General features: G+C 61.3%; 8 protein-coding genes across 9 annotated transcripts; 4 read left to right on the top strand and 4 right to left on the bottom strand.

Moving 5' to 3' along the window:
- Positions 1-51: 51 nt before the first annotated feature.
- On the top strand, positions 52-470 carry JDV02_001683 (uncharacterized protein; the record flags this gene model as incomplete). Its single annotated transcript, XM_047982632.1, has 3 exons — positions 52-132; positions 254-285; positions 347-470. 3 exons carry the CDS (start codon positions 52-54, stop codon positions 468-470), a joined length of 237 nt encoding a protein of 78 aa, XP_047838598.1.
- A 317-nt stretch (positions 471-787) lies between these two features.
- On the top strand, positions 788-2,854 carry JDV02_001682 (uncharacterized protein; the record flags this gene model as incomplete). The annotated part of the gene is made up of 1 exon (XM_047982631.1): positions 788-2,854. The coding sequence occupies one exon, from the start codon at positions 788-790 to the stop codon at positions 2,852-2,854; it is 2,067 nt and encodes a 688-aa protein (XP_047838597.1).
- Positions 2,855-3,190: 336 nt separating this feature from the next.
- On the bottom strand, positions 3,191-5,113 carry JDV02_001681 (uncharacterized protein). The gene has a single exon (XM_047982630.1). The coding sequence runs from the start codon at positions 4,791-4,793 to the stop codon at positions 3,366-3,368; it is 1,428 nt and encodes a 475-aa protein (XP_047838596.1). The 5' UTR covers positions 4,794-5,113; the 3' UTR covers positions 3,191-3,365.
- Positions 5,114-6,262: 1,149 nt separating this feature from the next.
- JDV02_001680 (uncharacterized protein) lies at positions 6,263-7,260 on the top strand. The gene is made up of 2 exons (XM_047982629.1): positions 6,263-6,582; positions 6,658-7,260. Exons 1-2 carry the CDS (start codon positions 6,433-6,435, stop codon positions 7,018-7,020), a joined length of 513 nt encoding a protein of 170 aa, XP_047838595.1. The 5' UTR covers positions 6,263-6,432; the 3' UTR covers positions 7,021-7,260.
- JDV02_001679 (uncharacterized protein) lies at positions 6,280-7,679 on the bottom strand. The gene has a single exon (XM_047982628.1). It carries the CDS (start codon positions 7,428-7,430, stop codon positions 7,140-7,142), a length of 291 nt encoding a protein of 96 aa, XP_047838594.1. The 5' UTR covers positions 7,431-7,679; the 3' UTR covers positions 6,280-7,139.
- A 193-nt stretch (positions 7,680-7,872) lies between these two features.
- JDV02_001678 (uncharacterized protein) lies at positions 7,873-9,521 on the bottom strand. Its single transcript, XM_047982627.1, has 3 exons — positions 9,291-9,521; positions 9,172-9,231; positions 7,873-9,110 (listed from the first exon to the last, which is right to left on the bottom strand). The coding sequence occupies exons 1-3, from the start codon at positions 9,327-9,329 to the stop codon at positions 7,938-7,940; spliced, it is 1,272 nt and encodes a 423-aa protein (XP_047838593.1). The 5' UTR covers positions 9,330-9,521; the 3' UTR covers positions 7,873-7,937.
- Positions 9,522-9,708: 187 nt separating this feature from the next.
- On the top strand, positions 9,709-11,996 carry JDV02_001677 (uncharacterized protein). Its single transcript, XM_047982626.1, has 2 exons — positions 9,709-10,742; positions 10,807-11,996. Exons 1-2 carry the CDS (start codon positions 10,166-10,168, stop codon positions 11,823-11,825), a joined length of 1,596 nt encoding a protein of 531 aa, XP_047838592.1. The 5' UTR covers positions 9,709-10,165; the 3' UTR covers positions 11,826-11,996.
- JDV02_001675 (uncharacterized protein) lies at positions 11,912-14,654 on the bottom strand. 2 transcript variants are annotated; one of them, XM_047982625.1, is made up of 4 exons: positions 13,942-14,654; positions 13,148-13,821; positions 12,726-13,064; positions 11,912-12,590 (listed from the first exon to the last, which is right to left on the bottom strand). In XM_047982625.1, exons 1-4 carry the CDS (start codon positions 14,146-14,148, stop codon positions 12,074-12,076), a joined length of 1,737 nt encoding a protein of 578 aa, XP_047838591.1. In that variant the 5' UTR covers positions 14,149-14,654; the 3' UTR covers positions 11,912-12,073. The 2 variants fall into 2 exon arrangements, with proteins under 2 accessions (XP_047838591.1, XP_047838590.1); XM_047982624.1 differs by having other exon boundaries at positions 13,148-14,654.
- Positions 14,655-16,384: the final 1,730 nt, after the last annotated feature.

The raw sequence follows: 16,384 nt of genomic DNA, 5'->3' as shown, positions 1-16,384 counted from the left end.
CGGCGACACTCGTTTCTCTCTCTCTCGCAACGCATCCAGCAGCCCAACCCCATGATGCGTCTCTCCGGGCTCCAGAAAGAGGTCCTGGCCCTCTACCGCCGGTGCCTCCGCGAAAGCCGCAACAAACCTCAGGTACGGCCTGTCGGACCTCAGCCAGGACCCCCCTCGTGACTTTTGTGCCTGGCCCTCAAGGTGCATGTATGCATGTATGCATGTACGACACGAGCTCCTCCAGCTAACGACTCCTCGCCAGAGCACGCGGGCGCACTTTGAAAACTTTGCCAGGTAAAACCCTGCCCTCCTCGCGGGCAACGCTCACTGTGCCTAGCTGACCATGCCGCGGCAGAGCCGAGTTCGCAAAGAACTTGTCCATTGACAAGCGCGACTTTGCGGCCATTGAGTTCCTCCTCCGCAAGGGCCGTCGCCAGCTCGACGTCTACTCGTCGCCCGGCATCAAGGACGTCAGGTGAGGCCCGGACGCGACGACAGCTCGCTGCCTCCTGCCTCGCCACTCAACAGAGCCGCCATGTCGGCCCGCCAACAGAGCGCGCGCACGACTGGGCATGGCCCCCCTTCGACTGCCTGCCGTCGTCGCCGGCTGCCCCAGCCGCCGTATCAGACATTGACAGCATTGGGCGACGCTTCATCTGACTGACGTACGGCATCGCGGCGTCGCACTACGCGGCCCATCTCCTTCTCGTACATTGTTGCACCAAAACATTGCTGCCTTCTTTCGTCGCCATATCCGTCATCTTGAGTAGGATACGCGAGCAGGCACCCGCCCAGCATGGCGACACTAGCATCTATCCCCGAAGCAAGCACCTCGCTATCGGGCGGACGCGCTGTGAGGCCACCGCGGCAACATCGTCGGACAGCATCATTCGAGAGGATACGCCCACGTTCTCGCGTTGTCGTTCTCTCGCGGCGCCCAAGTCGCGCCCGCCATCTGGCCCAGCCACCACCTCCGCGGCCGCCAACCCATGACACACGCCGTCACGCCGATGCTGCCGGTGGAAGCGTCCCGGGTGCGTCCCCTGGTTTACGACAACACCATGGCCACTTGAGGATCCCGCACAAGCCATCCGCAAGCCTGGGCGAGTCCGGGTCTCGCATGTGCGATACCGACCATGTGTTGGAAACATCCCTGTCCGATGTCGACCTGGATTCGTTTCCGCTTCCACCCGCTCATGGCATGCCTCAAGCACGCCGCATTGATCACGTCAGCCTTGCAACGCGAACAGAAAACACCAACATGAGCTCCTCCGCCAAGCATCCTGCCACAATCACCCACACGCAACCAAGGAACGCGAGGTCCAAATGCACTTCTGGCCCCCATCTTGGTTTGGCCAGTGTTGCAGCCGCCGGCGTTGCTCGGTCCTCGAAGCATTCCTCCGTTGACTCCACGCTTGTGGAAGCAATATCAAGGGCCGTGGTCCAACAGCTTCGCCTATTCTCTGCCATCAAACAGGGAAAGCAAGCTTTTACCCGCTCTGAGGGAGCAAATGCGTCTAGTCCATTCGCACCCGACTCCCAATCCAGAACTTCTACTCAGCGTGATAGGTTGGATAGATTTACCAAGGACCTACACACGTATGTCGAGGATATGAGCGTCAAGGGCAAGAGAGTCCAGTCAACTCCATCTGCTACGGCAAAGTCTGGCGACACTCTGCACACCGTTTCGGCACTTATGCCATTCCGGCCAGAGTTCCGTGCCGCGGGGCTCGCGGTGACGTCCAAGGACCAAGCAAGGCCTCGAGCCAAGGCAGAGCAGCGGTGGCTACCGAACCAACATGCGCATGCCGCTGAACGACGACGCCCGGAGCCTTCACAATATGATGGGCCCCCCGGAAGGGAGTCGAGCTCCAGCGCAAACACGGAAATAGCCTTTACAAGGCCTCAAGATATGGACGAGTGGACATATGCGCTCATTGACGAGGCGCCGGCCCGCAAGCAGAGGCTACACAGGCACGGCACGAAGCAGAAGAAGGCCAAGAGTCATTGTCTTCCATGCTTCCCAGGAAGCTCGGATCTGACTCCAGACACCGATTGGGCACACTTTAGGCCGCCCCCGGTCAGCAGCGTGCCCAAGCCAAGGCCACTGGCTGGTCCAGTTTCAAGGATGCCGGCAACCAAGGCTCCACATCCGCCGAGAAGCTTGCAACGTGCAAAAGATGTCTCGAATCCCCTAGATCCGATGAAACGTCCCCGGGAGAGAGCAAACGGGCGGGTCGCCGAGAAGCAGTCCTCTCAAGACTTCCAGCGCAAGCGACCAGAGGCGGCTCCGGGTTGGCGCGTGCCATCTTCAGTGAGAAGGGATGATGCAGAGGGGAGTGGCCGAGGCGGCTTCTCACATGGAAAGTCAACCCCGAAAGTAGGCGACGATGCGCGGCCGGACCCTCGCCCTCTCCGTTCTCAATCGGACCGCGCACGCCTGGATCGCGACGCTAAACAATTTGAGCGCGAGCTTTTGTCTCCCCGGCCATATCAGAGCCTTCCAGGTCACGACATGCCTGTAGCCATGGGACGCTCTCAGCCTAGCCGCGCGCCGGGCAAACCACGATCGGGCGAGGCGGACCTGAATGTTGAGAGTGATGGCCAATGCTACCCAATGTCAAGCTTGGAGGAAGAGCTGGAAAGGACGGCCCGTCTGGTGGCGGCCACGAAGGCACCCACTGGCAGCAAAGTATCGACTCGGCGGACGAGACGACAGCCGAGCCCCCCATCGTTGTATGACCCGCATCATGTAGGGTTTTGTTGCCGGGCAAGCAGAGGGTTGCCTTCACGGGCCATTGCCCCGCCAAACATCCCGAAGAGAACATCGTCTATGCGCGGAAGCTGGAGCTCCCTCGAGTAGGACTTTGACGACGGAGAAATCGAGGATCGCGATGTCCTTCGGGGGCTGCACGTGGCGGCGTCTGCCGCTTGCGACGAAGAGGTGGATGCCTTTGTGCGCAACAAAACCGGGCTGCGGATCCGTCGTTTCCTGGCTGACCTGATAACTCTCGAGGCGTTTGGAGACCCCCGTCCGGGCGAGGACAGCCGGCAGCGGGCCAGGAGGAGGCGAGCGGAGATGAGGAAGCTAAAGCAGCAGGTGAGGCGGTCCCGGGAAGTCGCCTTGACCGGAGGGCTCATCTGAGGTGTCCTTGGATATCCATGTATGTCTTCCCGACCCGAGAATTTTTTAGAGAAGGCTTCGAGCAAGGCTGCGCGCGCATCACGCAAGGACATTCTTAAAGCATGTGCATAGCGGCTTCACATTTTGCAGTCTCTGCGGTGGTTGGCTATAGAATTTCCTTATACCTTTGATCATCCAGTCTGGTACACCAGTTGCTTTTCAGTCTGCATTCGTGTCCGAGGCCCGCCCATCACGCCGTTCCTGCGACATTGGCCGCATCGGCCGCCGCCTTTTCCTGCGCGCTTTTCTGCTCCTTGAGCTTGCGCACCCACGGGACGGGCCTGCCGCTGCTGATCCGCCAGTCCTCGGCGTTTCTCTTGATGGAGCGGCCGAGCTCCTCCCTCCAGCCGCCCTTGAGGTCGTCGGTCAAGATCATGTCCCCGAGGGCCCAGGACAGGACGCTCTCGGCGCGGGCGCCGTCGGGGGCGTCGAGCAGGCCGACGGCGAGGTCGACCATGTCGGGGCGGTCGTCGACGGCGTAGAAGACGGAGGCGCTGCAGCGGGAGCAAAAGTAGCGCTGGACGTCGGGGGAGCTGGCGTAGTAGGCGAGGGTGCCGAGGCGCGGGTCGCGGTCGGAGGGGGCAGCTGAGACGGCGGCCTTGAGGTCGAGCGAGGAGCCGGGGAAGGGGCGCGACGCGCCACCCCCGGGTGCAGAGGAGGAGGAGGAGGAGGAGGAGGCGGCGGACGGAGCAAAGTCGAGGTGCTTGAGCAGGGTAAAGGTCCAGTTGACAATGTCAGCGGCGCCCGAGGCGGTGCGGCACGAGTCGCAGGCGTCGAAACCGGCGAGCAGCTTGTGCGAGGCCGGGTCGACGAAGAAGGGCAGTTGGGAGGCGTCCTTGACGGCGGAGAAGTCGTCGACGGCGGCGGCACGGCGCAGGACGAGATCGACGCCCCGGCAGCGGCAGTGCACGGGGATGATGTCGTCGTCGGGCGTCGCCGCCGTCGCAGCCGGGCGGTCCCTTGCCTGCGCGGCGGCGGCCATGGCGGCCGGGTCGACGGGCTCGCTCTTGTCGCGCCAGCCGGCGTAGCATGGGATCGGGCTGCTGGCTCGAGGAGCAACGGCATCATCATCACCACTACCTGGGGCGGAGGAGGAGGAGGAGTCATCGAAGAGGTGGCGCATCCAGACGGCCGCGCCGCCGTCAAGCGTGTCGCCGACAAAGATGTGGTCCCTGACGCGGATCAGGCCGCCCGGCACGTCGTTGTTGGACAGCACGCCCATGAAGGCCTCGAAGCCGCCATCGCCGTTGCCGCCGCCGCCGGTAGCACCACCACCATCACCACCGGCGGCGTCCAGCGACGGCGACGCGGACTGCTCGCCGTCGTCCCAGAACATGGGGGTGCCGCAGTCGCCGCAGAAGAGGATCTTGAGGCGCGGGGAGAAGTCGTACTCGCGGAGGCCGAGGGCGCGCACGGCGGCGTTTCCCTCGCCGTCGTCGCCGCCGCCCGCGGGCCACTTGACGCTCGACGAGTGCAGGGCGCCCGTCATGTGCCGGCACGAGGTGCAGTGGCAGTAGGTGCCCGCGAGGGGCAGGGACGAGGCCGGGACGGAGGCGGTGATGGAGCGGGCCTTGCAGAGGCAGCGGGCCGTGATGTCGACGGTGGGGGATGAGGCCATCGTTGGTGCTTGCGGGCTGTTGCCCCGGGGGATATATAATAAGGATATGGGGAGGGATAAAGGGGGTGAGGGCGTTTACAACAAGTCAGTCAGCCAGGGTAGTGGTGAGGATGATTACTTGACGCTGGACACACACGGAGGACGTGAAGGGCCAGAATGTGGTGTGTCGGATCGGATGAGAGAGGAAGAGAATTGAGAGACCAGCGGGCTCATGTCAGGCAAGACCTTGTGTTCCCTTTTTATAATCGTGCGGGAGAGAAATCTGGGCGCACCCAAAAGGAGGGAAAGGCGGAGGGGGGAGGGGGGAGGGAGAGTGTTCGCCAGATCCCATTCACGCTGCCAAGGGGGCGATATCGTGAACTTATACACGGGTGACGTCGACAGGGCGTGATCACAGATGGGCATGGATTGCGGGGGCCGGCGGGGTGTGGTGGTTGTGGTGTTAGTGTTAGTGTTAGTGGCTGGCGAGGGGCCGGGCCGGTCAAGATTGGCCTCACTCACCACCTACTAGGTAGGTATCAGTTGAGCGGCCTGCCCCCCCGGAGCAATTGGGCGGTCGTGCTTACTTCTACTAACGTTTACTACTATCCACCTTGACAACGTGGCTCCGGGGTGAGGGTAGGATCGACGCGTCCAATTCACGGTTGTCTGTCTGCGTGTTTTCCTTGGTCTGATGTCAAGATGGGAGTGCGGAGACGCGGTCCGCCGTGGGCAGGTTTCTGTACTGCAGGTGGTATCCAAGTGAAATTGTACATTCTGGGGACTGGGGGGCGGGGGCCAGGGGTGGTGTGTTCTGGGCGTCGTTGAGAAGATGAATGTGGGAGAAGGGGACCTCAAGACATGAGGTGTAACTTTGTCACACTTCGTATGGTTCGAACGAGTATATATGCCAGCAGCAGCACGTTGCAAGCGGTGGCTCATCAACCATTACGCACGCTCGCCCCCGTGTCCCTTTGTAAGTCTCGTGAGTGATGAAGCGCAACAACGACAACGACAACAACAACAACAAGAAGGGTTCATATCACACGGCATATCTTCGCAGTAGCCGTGTTGGATCGCCTGTTTTTTTTTTCTTGTTTTTTTTATTCAAGCTCTGCGGGTATAGCCGTTGATGCGGGAGGGATGGCAGCACAATGGCTCTGCCGTGCGCGTGTGGCTTCGAGGGGACCTTGAAGTGCCATGTTTCCGACGACATGCGTACTTCGTCCGTACTGTATTGAGGGAGGTACATATGTATGTACGAAGTACGATGCACGCCAACATGCTGGCGGCGCACAAAACTTGCGACAACCGCGCTGTGGCTGAAATCGAGGAGGGAGCACCGGGATAGAGCTGAGCCTCGCGCCCTCCCTCCCTCCCTCCTGCCCTCACTGGTGCAGGGCGATGCATGGATGGGGGGGATTCCTCGCTTCCCCGCCTCCGTCGGTCGGTCGAGCCGCTGCGACCACCACCACCACCACCACCACCAGCTCATCCATCATCGAACCATCTGTCAATCATCAATCATTCAATCAGATCGATTAATCCCCACGTCTTCGCGCAAGCAAAGACTGCGCACACATATCGGATTACCATCTTCTCCTCTCGGCCACAGTCTACGACAAGGACCATACATAGTCTGGCACCTGTGCGTCCCAGCATGGATCCATCGCTAGACACGGCGGCCGCCCGCGACAACTTCACCACCGCCCGCCCCGCCGAGAGCGACCGCCGCCACTTTGCGCGATGCTGGGCTCACCAGAACTGCGGCGGTTGCCTCGGTGAGACGCGGTGCAGCTGGTGTCCCTATGTACGTGATTCGATACTACTAAAATAGTACCATTGTTTGGTTTCAGCATCACGCTTGCTCACGGCTACATGTTAGACCTGGTCTTGCGTCCCCAACTCATACGCCATCCCGCTACTGGCCCCGGCTTACCAGGCCAACATCTGCCCCCATCCCGCCGAGCGCTGGGAGCTGCGCTCGCAGCCCTTTGGCTGCGGCGTGTCGTCCACTACGAGCCTGACTGCCCTCGTCTCCATCGCCGCCACCCTCGCCGTCGCCGTCTTTGTCCTCCTCAACGCCATCGCCGTGATGCGCTGGCGCCGCTACACCAAGCAGACGCCGCATTGGCGAAACGAGTGGGGCCAGCGCTGGCGAAAGGCCCTAACGACGGCTCGAGACGAGGAGCGAGCCCCGTTGCTTTCCAATTCAGAGGGCGTTCCCGCCCGCCACGATAGCCGTTGACGCTGGCGCCGGATGGCTTGATCGGCCTGCCGCGCCCGTCCCAGCTCAATGCACCAAACTCCAGGCCATGAGCGGGTGTCGTCGGTGGGGAGATCCATGGGCGGTGATTTTGTCGCCCTTCACCCGGAGCTGACAGGAGGTATGATTGCGACCTCGTCCGCTTCCTGGATGACGTCGCCCTCCTCGGAGGGATCCGCCGGCATGTCTACATAGTCGAGATTGACCGTCACCAGGCACGAGTCCAGGATCTTGGCCTTGAGGCCTGGGTGCCGCGCCTCCAGCTCGGCGAACAGCTTCCCCAGGGGCATCGGCGCCGGCAGCGCCTCGTGCTCCTTGCCCGTAAAGGAGCTGGCGCTCGCAAAGTAGAGCACGTTGAAGTGCCCCGCGGGTGCCTTCGGGGCGGAAGACATCGCGGACGAGGCGTGGCTACCGGTCAGGGCTATCTGTGCTTTTGAAAAGTGTTAGCCGCGGCTTTTTGGCGGGCTAAAATGTCAGGTATTGAAGAGGGCGTAAACGGCGTCTTGGGTCAGAGATCTTGGTGATAAATTGATACATCAAAGCGTATTCAGGTAATACATGCTTTTTTTTACACATCATTCCAAGCGGTGCGGTGAGGGCATATACGTTTGTGTGACTTACCATGCGATGCGGGCGTCTCTGGAGACGACTGGGGAAAAAGAAGGAAAGGTTGTGGATGGAGCTCGCCGGCGAAATTATATCCTTTGCCCACCACTTGCTCCACGTGACCCACGCCGCTGCGGGCCGGCCACCGGCGATGGCCTCAACCCACTTGCACCACGACTACCCGTGTTCGTTACCCTTGGTCGACACATTGGATCAATGCACACGTCACGGCTTGAGTTCGTTCATTGGGTATCTCTGTCTTTGTGCTCGCATCCACGGTCTAGGCCGCGCAGCTACGCCAACTTGGTCATCCGCTCCTCCAGGTCCTTGACCCAGCCTTCCATGACCTTGACGTTGCCCTTGACCGTCGCGTCGCCGTCCTTCATGGCGCTCTCCATCTTTTCTAGGCCCTCCTTCCACTGCCTCAGCTCGGCCGTCATCTCAGCCTGCTGCGACTCGACGCGCTCCAGCGTCTGGCTCGCCGCCGCAGCGTCAGCGTGTATGGCCCGTAGCGAGCGCAGTCTGTCGAGGAGCGGCGGCAATACGGGCGTCAAGCTCTCGATTGTAGGCAGGATGCCGTACAGCGCGTTGATCTTGGCCTCTTGCTCCGACTCGTCCGAAGGGCTTGCCGCTCCCTGCTTGCCGAGCTCCTCTCGCAGAGCCTTGGCCTTTTCCCGCGACTCGTTGAGCTTGTCCTGCTCCGACGCCAGGGTCCGCACGCGCCGGCTTATCGCGTCCAAGTTGGCCGTGGATGCCTGCGACAGCGTCGAGATCTGCTTCTCCATCGAGTCCAGAGTTGGTAGGACAGCGCGCGGAAGGCCGTCTTGGCCAGCCTCTGGCGCGGACGAAGAACTGATGCCCAGCGCCTTCTCCAGCATGAGAAGCCGACGGTCAAAGTCGGCCGCCTTCGCCAGGGCGTGGCTCTGTTCGTAAGTCGGCGCGTAGGTGACCGTGTACGTAGGACCGTCCGTTGCGGTCAAGTCGTCCGAGGGTGCTTTCGCTTGGAGAACCTTCATGGGCCCGCTGGCAGAACCCCCACCAAGAGGCGTCGACATGCCGTCCAAGAGTTGGCTGAGGGAATCCAGCCTCTCATCGTTGGGCCCAGCCTCACCCGTCTTCGCCGCAGCATCAGACTTGCGCTTCGCATAGTCCTCCTTGGCTTCCGCGACTTCGCGCTTTAACCGCGCAATCTTCCTCTCCAGGCTCTCCTCGTCGTCATCGTCTGACAGATCACCGAGCTCCTCCGTGCCATCTTCCAGGATTCGCTGACGCCGGCTGGAGGCCTTGTATGACTTGCGCTTCCCATCGACGCGGTCCGAAAAGTCCACCCCATTGGCGTCGACATTGGCTGGCAGGAACCGCGAACGCGCCTCGTTTATGCGAAGCCTCGATCGCGAGATGGCTTGGCTTTCGTCGTCGTCGACATCGTAGAACTCGTCGTCTGACTGCGCGCGGTTGGCGGAGGTCTGGGCCCGCCACATCGGATTAGCGAACGGTCGGGGGCGCTGGACATTGGCCACGACTTACGGGCACAGTGGAGTTGTCATCTGTCAGCTCGGGGGTCTCGTATATGTCTGGCGCAGAATCCTGCTTGCCGTCAGTCGAGACGCGGCGTTGAGCTTGCTGCGGGACGAATGGCGGGTTACCAAGTCGGGGAGGGCAGCGTATTTGCGGTTGAGCGCCATGGTCACGGGCGACGTCTTCCCTGCTCCGTCTCCCTCTGCTCGACGTCCGGCCTATTTACTCAACGAAGCGAGGAGGTCCTGCGTGGTGCAGCAAGCCCGAGTGGCGATGGGAAGAGATATGACTGGGTTGCTGGTGTTGCGGTGTCGATGCTTCCAGGTTGGGTTGAATCAACAATCTACGAGAGCTTCCAGGGGATGCACAGTGCGCAGGCCAGGGAACCGCGTGCCTGGAGAGCTGCGCCTACCCCTGGGAGCTGCTGCGGGGCCCATGTACATATCTGTACGTACCGAGCACGTACAGTTGGGAACCGGGAGGTACGAAGTACCGGGCACTTCGTTTCACCCCGGCACCCCACCATCCACTCCGTCGCCGCTTCAAGTCGTCGCGTCCCTCCCAACGCGTCAAAGTGACGAGGTATCGATTGAGGCGCGCGTCGCTGCAGTACCTTCCTATCCAACGTTGCTCCTCTCCGCCAACGTGCTGCATGGTCATGCACAGTCCAGGATAGCTCTGCAAGGGCCGGGACTTCACAACGTTGCCTTTCACGCAGCCGCGTTCCTGGCGAGTCCGTTCATCGGAGCAGTAAGCCGGATCGGCTTGTGTCAATGACAAGCGATCAAGGCAGCTGTTACACGGATACCTCTGGGGCCATAACCACCGGGCGGTCTTTTGTTCAACGGTCTGGGGGCCTGGCCGCGGCATGGGCGGCGTCAATCCTTAACTTGACACGAGACACCGCCCGCGCTGTCCATGAGCAGGCTCTCACCGTCCAGCTGACCTCTCTTGTTCAACATCGAACGGTACACCAGGTTCCGTTCGGCGGAGACTGGACAGCATGTACCCCTCACGGGTTCTAGGCTTGAGCAAGAACCAAAGACCGCCGCGTCTTCTCAGCCAGGTGGGCAAGGAATCCGCCCAGAAGCCCACCTTTAAGCAACTCAAGGTTCCCAAGGCGTTCGACGATCCGCCCTTGTCTAGCGACGAGGATGACGACCAAGGAACGCCCGTAAAGGCCCCCAAACCATCCAGCTCGGGCAGATGTTCCGGCGAGGATGCCAATGTCGATGCTTTGCTCAACAGCTCCGGCAGCTCTGGTGATGAAAGAGCCGCACGAGGCCGCATCCAGCGCACAACATTTACTGGCAAAACGGGACCGGTGAAGAGGAAAAGCGAGGAGGGGGATCCGGAAACATCGCAAAACGCTGACTCTGCCAACCCAATGTTCGCCACCACTAAGTGGCGGAGGCTCAACGGCAAGGGCACGACATACGGGGGCAACGGTAGTCACTCGCAGACGCCAGCTAGCTCGGCAGAGCATTTGCAGGACGAGCGCGGCTTCACCAAGGTCAAGTCTTCCAAGGCGACCTACGGAAAGAGGAAGCCATCATCTCAGACACAAATCGAGAAGAAGGGTGCGAATCCTCGTCCCCCTCAGAAGACGTGTATGGCTAATCTGACCCCGGATGTGGGAAAAAGAGACCAAACCCAAGCTGCTTGTACCAGAGCCTTTGGTCAGCCCCGAAAAGCCCAAGGCAGGGAAACTGCGTGCGCCTAGCGGCTCGCCACCTCCGCCGTCAACACGGTCCTCCTTGAGACTTGCACAAGGAGACGGCGACGACGACAAGTTGAAGACGAGAGTCTCCCCTCGTCGCAGGAAGCCGGCCCTCCAGACGGTCAACTCAATAGAGTCGCTGTTGTCGGCCAAGAAGAAGAAGCCCAAGCTGCGAGCAAAGAAGCTCGCCAAGGCGGCCAGGTCCCCGTCTCCGCCCCCAGCCGTCTTCAAGATGCCCACGTCCTTCTCCCAGTTCAAAGTCCAAGCGGGCGACGGGGCCGAGGGGTCCTTGCCCGACATAGACCCGGACTCGGACGACAGCGTAGACGGCAAAGATGAGACGGGCGCCGAGCCTGAAGCCGACGCAGCTGCAACGTCGTCCTGTCCGTGGTGCGGCGAGCCCGTCGACAAGGCGACGCTGAACGACTTCTCCAAGGGCAAGCGGATGAACGTACGACAGCAGACCAAGTTTTGTCATAAACACAGAAAACAGACGGCGCTGGAGACGTGGGAAGCAGACGGCTACCCCGACGTGCAGTGGCAGGACCTCACCGAGCGCTTCGAAAAGCACCGGGCCCACCTCCTCAGCATCGTCAACGGCAAGTCGTCGCACTACCGCTCCCTCCTGGCGGACCGCATCGCCTCGGGCAAGGCCCGCTCCCTGCGCAAGGAGGACAACCTGAACCCGGGCTACTACGGCCCGCGGGGGTTCAACCTCATGTGCGACTACCTCGTCGGCGAGTTCGGCGGCATGCTCAAGGCGCGAGCCGTCGACGACCGGGTGATTGCGGGGCGCGGCTCCGCCGCCTTCATACAGGCGGTGCTCGTGGCGGAGCTGGCCGTGCGGCTCGTCGAGGACGACATGGGTGTCGGCGAGGAGGAGGCCAGGCGCATCATGGAGGAGACCAAGGCGCTCGGCGAACTGGTGCATGAGGAACAGTGAGAGAGCGTGGACTCTTTTGGTCGGTCGATTGACAGGAGTGAGTGGGCTGAGCTTTTTGTGCACGTCATATATCATAGCGAGGGCATGTGAGGAGTTGATTTGCTACTGCCAACAGCACTTGGCTTCTCGCTTGGCATTAAAATTCCGGGCATATATTGCGGTTGATACCACGTCGTCTTGTTGCAGCAACCCGTGCCTTATGTCCGCGGATCTCTGGTCCTTCATGCATGTATGAAAATGCCCGCCCATTATAGCAGCAGCGCAATCGCCTCCCACGGCCCGAGGCGAATCCCCCCAGCGTTGACGTCCTTCACATCCTTGCCCGCCGAGCTGACCAGCACCTCGCGGGCCTTGCCCTCCCACTTCCACGTCTCGTCCGCGCCGGAGAAGTTGCAGACGACGAGCGCCGCGACGCCTCCACCGTCGGCGGCGCTGGCCCTGCGCTCGTACGCAAAGACGGTCTCGCTGGCCTCGTCGACTAGCGCGAAGTCGCCGTAGACGAAGACGTCCTTGAGGGCCTTGCGCTGCTCGAGGACGCGGCGCCAGGTGTGGAAGACGGAGCGCGGGTCCGACGTCTGGGACGCGGCGTTGACGGCCTCGAAGTTGTCGTTGACGCGCATCCAGGGCGTGGCGCCGGCGGTGGTGAAGCCGGCGTGGGGGCTGGCGTCCCACTGCATGGGCGTGCGGGCGTTGTCGCGCGACTTCTTCTGGTACTCGGCCTTGAGCATGGCCTTGGTCTCCTCGTCTGCTGTGTCCTTGTACAGGCTGTCGGAGGGGGAGAAGAGCGTCAGCTACGGAGCACACGGAGAAGCAAGCCAAGTGGCCAAGCTGGGAGGTAAGGGGAAGGAAGCCTCGTGACGAAGAAAAGGGGGAGCGACGGAAGGTTGGGTGAGAGCTTACGCCCAGTGGTTGACGCAGTCAATGTCCTTGTACTCGTCCATGGTCCAGTCCTTTGGCACGTTGGTCATACCAATCTCCTGGCCTTGGTAGATGAAGGGGGTGCCGGCCTGGAAGCCGAGGAAGATGGCAATGAGCTTGGCGCTCGCCTCGCGGTGCTCCGGGGCGTCGCTGGCGAAGCGGGTGACGGAACGCGGCTGGTCGTGGTTCTCGAGATAGAGGGCGTTCCAGCCATTGCGATCGTACATGAGTCTCTGCCACTTGTTGGCAATCTGCTTGAGCTGGGACAGGCGCCAGGTCCCGGGAGAGAATTTGCCCTTGGACCCGTAGTCGATGTCCATTCTGAGTCGGTCAGCAAAACGCCATCCTTTGTTTGAGCCCACCACGGCGAGCGCGGCGGCAGGGGAGTGGGGGTGTCTTCCTACAGCTCAAAATGGAATATCATGCTCAGCTCGTCGCGGCCCGCGCCGACGGCCTTCATGATCTCGTCCGGGTCGGTAACGCAGGGCATCTCGCCGACGCTAAAGGCGTCGTACTCCTTGAGGATGGCGCCCAGCTCCTTGAGATACTCGTGCAGCCTGGGCCCGCAGGCGTAGAACTCGTGGCCCTTGAGGATGGGCTCGTCCGAGTCCGGGAAGGACTGGTCCTTGCTGATGAAGTTGATGACGTCCATGCGGAAGCCATCGGCACCGCGGTCGAGCCAGAAGCGCATGACGTCGTGTGCGGCGGCGCGGACGGCCGGGTTCTCCCAGTTGAGGTCGGGCTGCTCGCGGCAGAAGAGGCGCAGGTAGTACTCGTCGGTGGCCTCGTCGTACTCCCAGGCGCTGCCCTGGAAGTGGCTCTCCCAGTTGTTGGGGGGCTGGCGGTTACCCTGGGCGTCGTAGCGCGGCGGGCGCCAGACGTACCAGTCGCGGAAGGGGTTGTTGTGCTTTGACTTGCGCGACTCTTGGAACCAGGGGTGCTCATCACTGGTATGGTTCATGACGAGGTCGAGGACGAGCTTCATGCCGCGCTCGTGCAGCCTGTCACGCAGGACATCGACGTCGGAGATGTCGCCGTAGGGAGGGTCAATGGACTTGTAGTCGCTGATGTCGTAGCCCTGTGAGACGAGGAGAAGGGTTCGCGCCGTGTCAGCAAAGTAGGCGGCCCGCCCGGGGAACAAACAAGATCGCGAGCGTCTTCTTCACACTCCGGAGACGGTGTGGCGGCATGCGCATACCATGTCATGCTGGGGGCTCTTGAAGATGGGCGACAGCCACACGATGTCGACGCCGAGGTCCTTGAGGTAGTCGACGCGCGAGATGATGCCCTTGAGGTCGCCGATGCCAGTCCCGGTCGAGTCCTGGAAGGACGCCGGATAGATCTGATAGACGGAGCTCTCCTTCCACCAGCTGCGCAGCTGTGGCTCGACGGCTTTGGACCCCATGGTGTCGATGGCTTTCTCTCGTGCGGCAATGCTTTTGCTTTGGCAGTAAGGGAGCGCGGGAGGAGCGCAAGTTGGGGGAGGGAGAAGGGGGGAGGGGGAGACTACAATCGGACGTCTCGTCTCTCCCTCTCTCTCTCACACACGAGATATATAAGTCGCACTCACGACCGCGACCCCCATGGCACGGCATGGTGTGGATGGGCGCTCATCAACCGACCGACACGGTAATTCGCCGTCGGGCAAAGAGTCGGAGAGGCGGCGCGACGGCGGCGGGGTCAAGTTGCAAGTCTCCATGGCCCCGGTTGGTCTGCAACACGACCTGGTGGACAAGGGCTTCGTCATATTACTGGGCTGCGCGGCGCCCAATTGGTGCCGGCAGCGCATGTCGGGCCGACATGGTCACGATGCGAGCGGACAATCTTTCGGGATTTGGGGGGAGGGGCGGACGATGTCGATGCGAAGAGCGAACCTGGGGTGGTTCGGGTTTCGTGTCTGCTACTTCTGTACGTACGTACCAAGTACGAAGTACACCCACGACGATGCGAAGGTGCGATGATCGGAGTCTAGGAGAAGCGGCCTACCCTGGACTGCATTTATTTTGTTCCCCCGAAATCATGGAGGAGATTCAGACGGGAGTGCGACACAGCAACACAGAGACACGTGCGTGTTTCGAGGATACGTGGCTCGAGTACCGGCAGTTGCTTGCTTTCTCGCCCGCTCGGCAAAAGTACAGTCTAACACGGGGGGATGAGGGTCGATCTTGAATTGATGCATGTGACGAACGGTGCCAAGCAATTCACGAAGCAACGTCGCGGTGGATCGCAATCACCGGTCCTCGTCACCGGAGACGGTCGTCATCTCCCCGAAAGACGAGGGACAAATTCGTCTGCGGCCGATAACCACACAGCGCTGCGAGGTCAGCTCCAGCGCATCCATAATCAATCAGTCGACACGGGCTTTGTAAATTGTCGGCCTGAGTCGATCAGTACCGGAGGAGCAACCTCTGCTAGCACCAAATAGATACCCACATATGTACTTTGTAGATCGAGGCGGGTTGCGGCCGGCACGGACCAGCCTTGCCAGCGCAAGGCATGCTACGTACAATTATACGCACAGTACCAACAAAGAAAGGCGAGGGCAAGCAAGGCAAGGCAAGGCAGCCTACAAGACAAGGTAGGGGGGCACCAACCGGCAAGGTAGAGCTCCGCAAACTACGCAATGCATCTTGCACTGCGGTGACTGATGTACATGCAGCCCATCTGAATATACTCAGACCCCCGACTCTTGCGACAGCCAGCAGCATTGACGTCGTCAGTCGTCGTCGTCGTCGTCGTCGTCGTCGTCGTCGTCGTCTCCGGGACACGTCGTGGAGGGACACGCCGCGAGACACAATCCGCGGGCCTACGCCACCGATGTTCGGCCGGCTGAGGTTGACGAGGAGCCTCCCATCCATCCATCTGCCTCCGCCGCACGCCTCAGGCTGTCTCTCCTGCAACCATCGGTGTCGCACCGCCGGGCGTCGCTCGTGGCCGCCGGGGGGGCCGGGTGAGTCGCGGCTGAGACACGCCCTGTCTGACCTTGTTTCCCGCTCGCACCGCATGGGACAGCCACCGGGGGCCGCTCTCGCGGGCAGACGCTCTCCTTATTTTATTCAATAATTTTTGCTTCAATGCTCAAATCGCTTCCATCGGCGTCACCGTCCTTGGTCGGACCACTGGGACTGCTGTGAGGCGACGACGCTGGCCATTTTGGGAGAGGATTTCCTTTCCGAAGTGGCCCCTCCCCTCCCCCCGACGGCGGCTGCGGGTGATGCCGCCGAGCCTGGTAAGCGACCCTTAGACATGGGTATTATTAGAAGGTGAGCCGTGCTCCCGCGCGTCGGTGGTGGCCGTGGCGGCAGTCGCGGTGCTACCGATGCGGCGGGGGGATGAATGGAATGGTTGGTGCCTGGACCTGAACGCCGGACTGAAAGCGAGACAGAGGCGCTACTAATGGCCGCTGCTGCTGCATGGGGGCTGCCCTCTAATTGATTTGGAGGTTTGGCACCTCTTGCTCACTCTTTCCTCCTGTGTCCCGTTCATCAGGTCCAGTCTGCCGCATGAGGAAAACCAAAACCAAAGATTCCGTTCAAAATACATACTCGAGTAGGTTGTGTCATGTCATGCCATGTTTTGCCATGCCTTGCCATGCCTTGGGCGGATAGGCATAGAGGTAGGCTGGCTGTCAGCCCGCCGCC

This window comes from Purpureocillium takamizusanense, chromosome 1 (assembly GCF_022605165.1).
Source record: "Purpureocillium takamizusanense chromosome 1, complete sequence".
Classification (NCBI taxonomy): domain Eukaryota; kingdom Fungi; phylum Ascomycota; class Sordariomycetes; order Hypocreales; family Ophiocordycipitaceae; genus Purpureocillium; species Purpureocillium takamizusanense.
Note: the sequence above shows the minus strand (reverse complement) of the source record. Positions and strands in the feature narration are given on the sequence as shown.

Bases quoted from the DNA above. Each gene is read 5' to 3' on its own strand.
- JDV02_001680 (XM_047982629.1), top strand. From the start codon at position 6,433: ATGGATCCATCGCTAGACACGGCGGCCGCCCGCGACAACTTCACCACC. The intron at 6,583-6,657 runs GTACGTGATTCG...GCTACATGTTAG, and splicing joins GGTGCAGCTGGTGTCCCTAT to ACCTGGTCTTGCGTCCCCAA.
- JDV02_001678 (XM_047982627.1), bottom strand. From the start codon at position 9,329: ATGGCGCTCAACCGCAAATACGCTGCCCTCCCCGACTTG. The intron at 9,232-9,290 runs GTAACCCGCCAT...GACGGCAAGCAG, and splicing joins ACGCTGCCCTCCCCGACTTG to GATTCTGCGCCAGACATATA. The intron at 9,111-9,171 runs GTAAGTCGTGGC...TGGCGGGCCCAG, and splicing joins ATGACAACTCCACTGTGCCC to ACCTCCGCCAACCGCGCGCA.
- JDV02_001679 (XM_047982628.1), bottom strand. From the start codon at position 7,430: ATGTCTTCCGCCCCGAAGGCACCCGCGGGGCACTTCAACGTGCTCTAC.
- JDV02_001681 (XM_047982630.1), bottom strand. From the start codon at position 4,793: ATGGCCTCATCCCCCACCGTCGACATCACGGCCCGCTGCCTCTGCAAG.
- JDV02_001675 (XM_047982625.1), bottom strand. From the start codon at position 14,148: ATGGGGTCCAAAGCCGTCGAGCCACAGCTGCGCAGCTGGTGGAAGGAG. The intron at 13,822-13,941 runs GTATGCGCATGC...CTCGTCTCACAG, and splicing joins AGAGCCCCCAGCATGACATG to GGCTACGACATCAGCGACTA. The intron at 12,591-12,725 runs GTAAGCTCTCAC...CCCCTCCGACAG, and splicing joins GACTGCGTCAACCACTGGGC to CCTGTACAAGGACACAGCAG.
- JDV02_001677 (XM_047982626.1), top strand. From the start codon at position 10,166: ATGTACCCCTCACGGGTTCTAGGCTTGAGCAAGAACCAAAGACCGCCG. The intron at 10,743-10,806 runs GTGCGAATCCTC...TGTGGGAAAAAG, and splicing joins GACACAAATCGAGAAGAAGG to AGACCAAACCCAAGCTGCTT.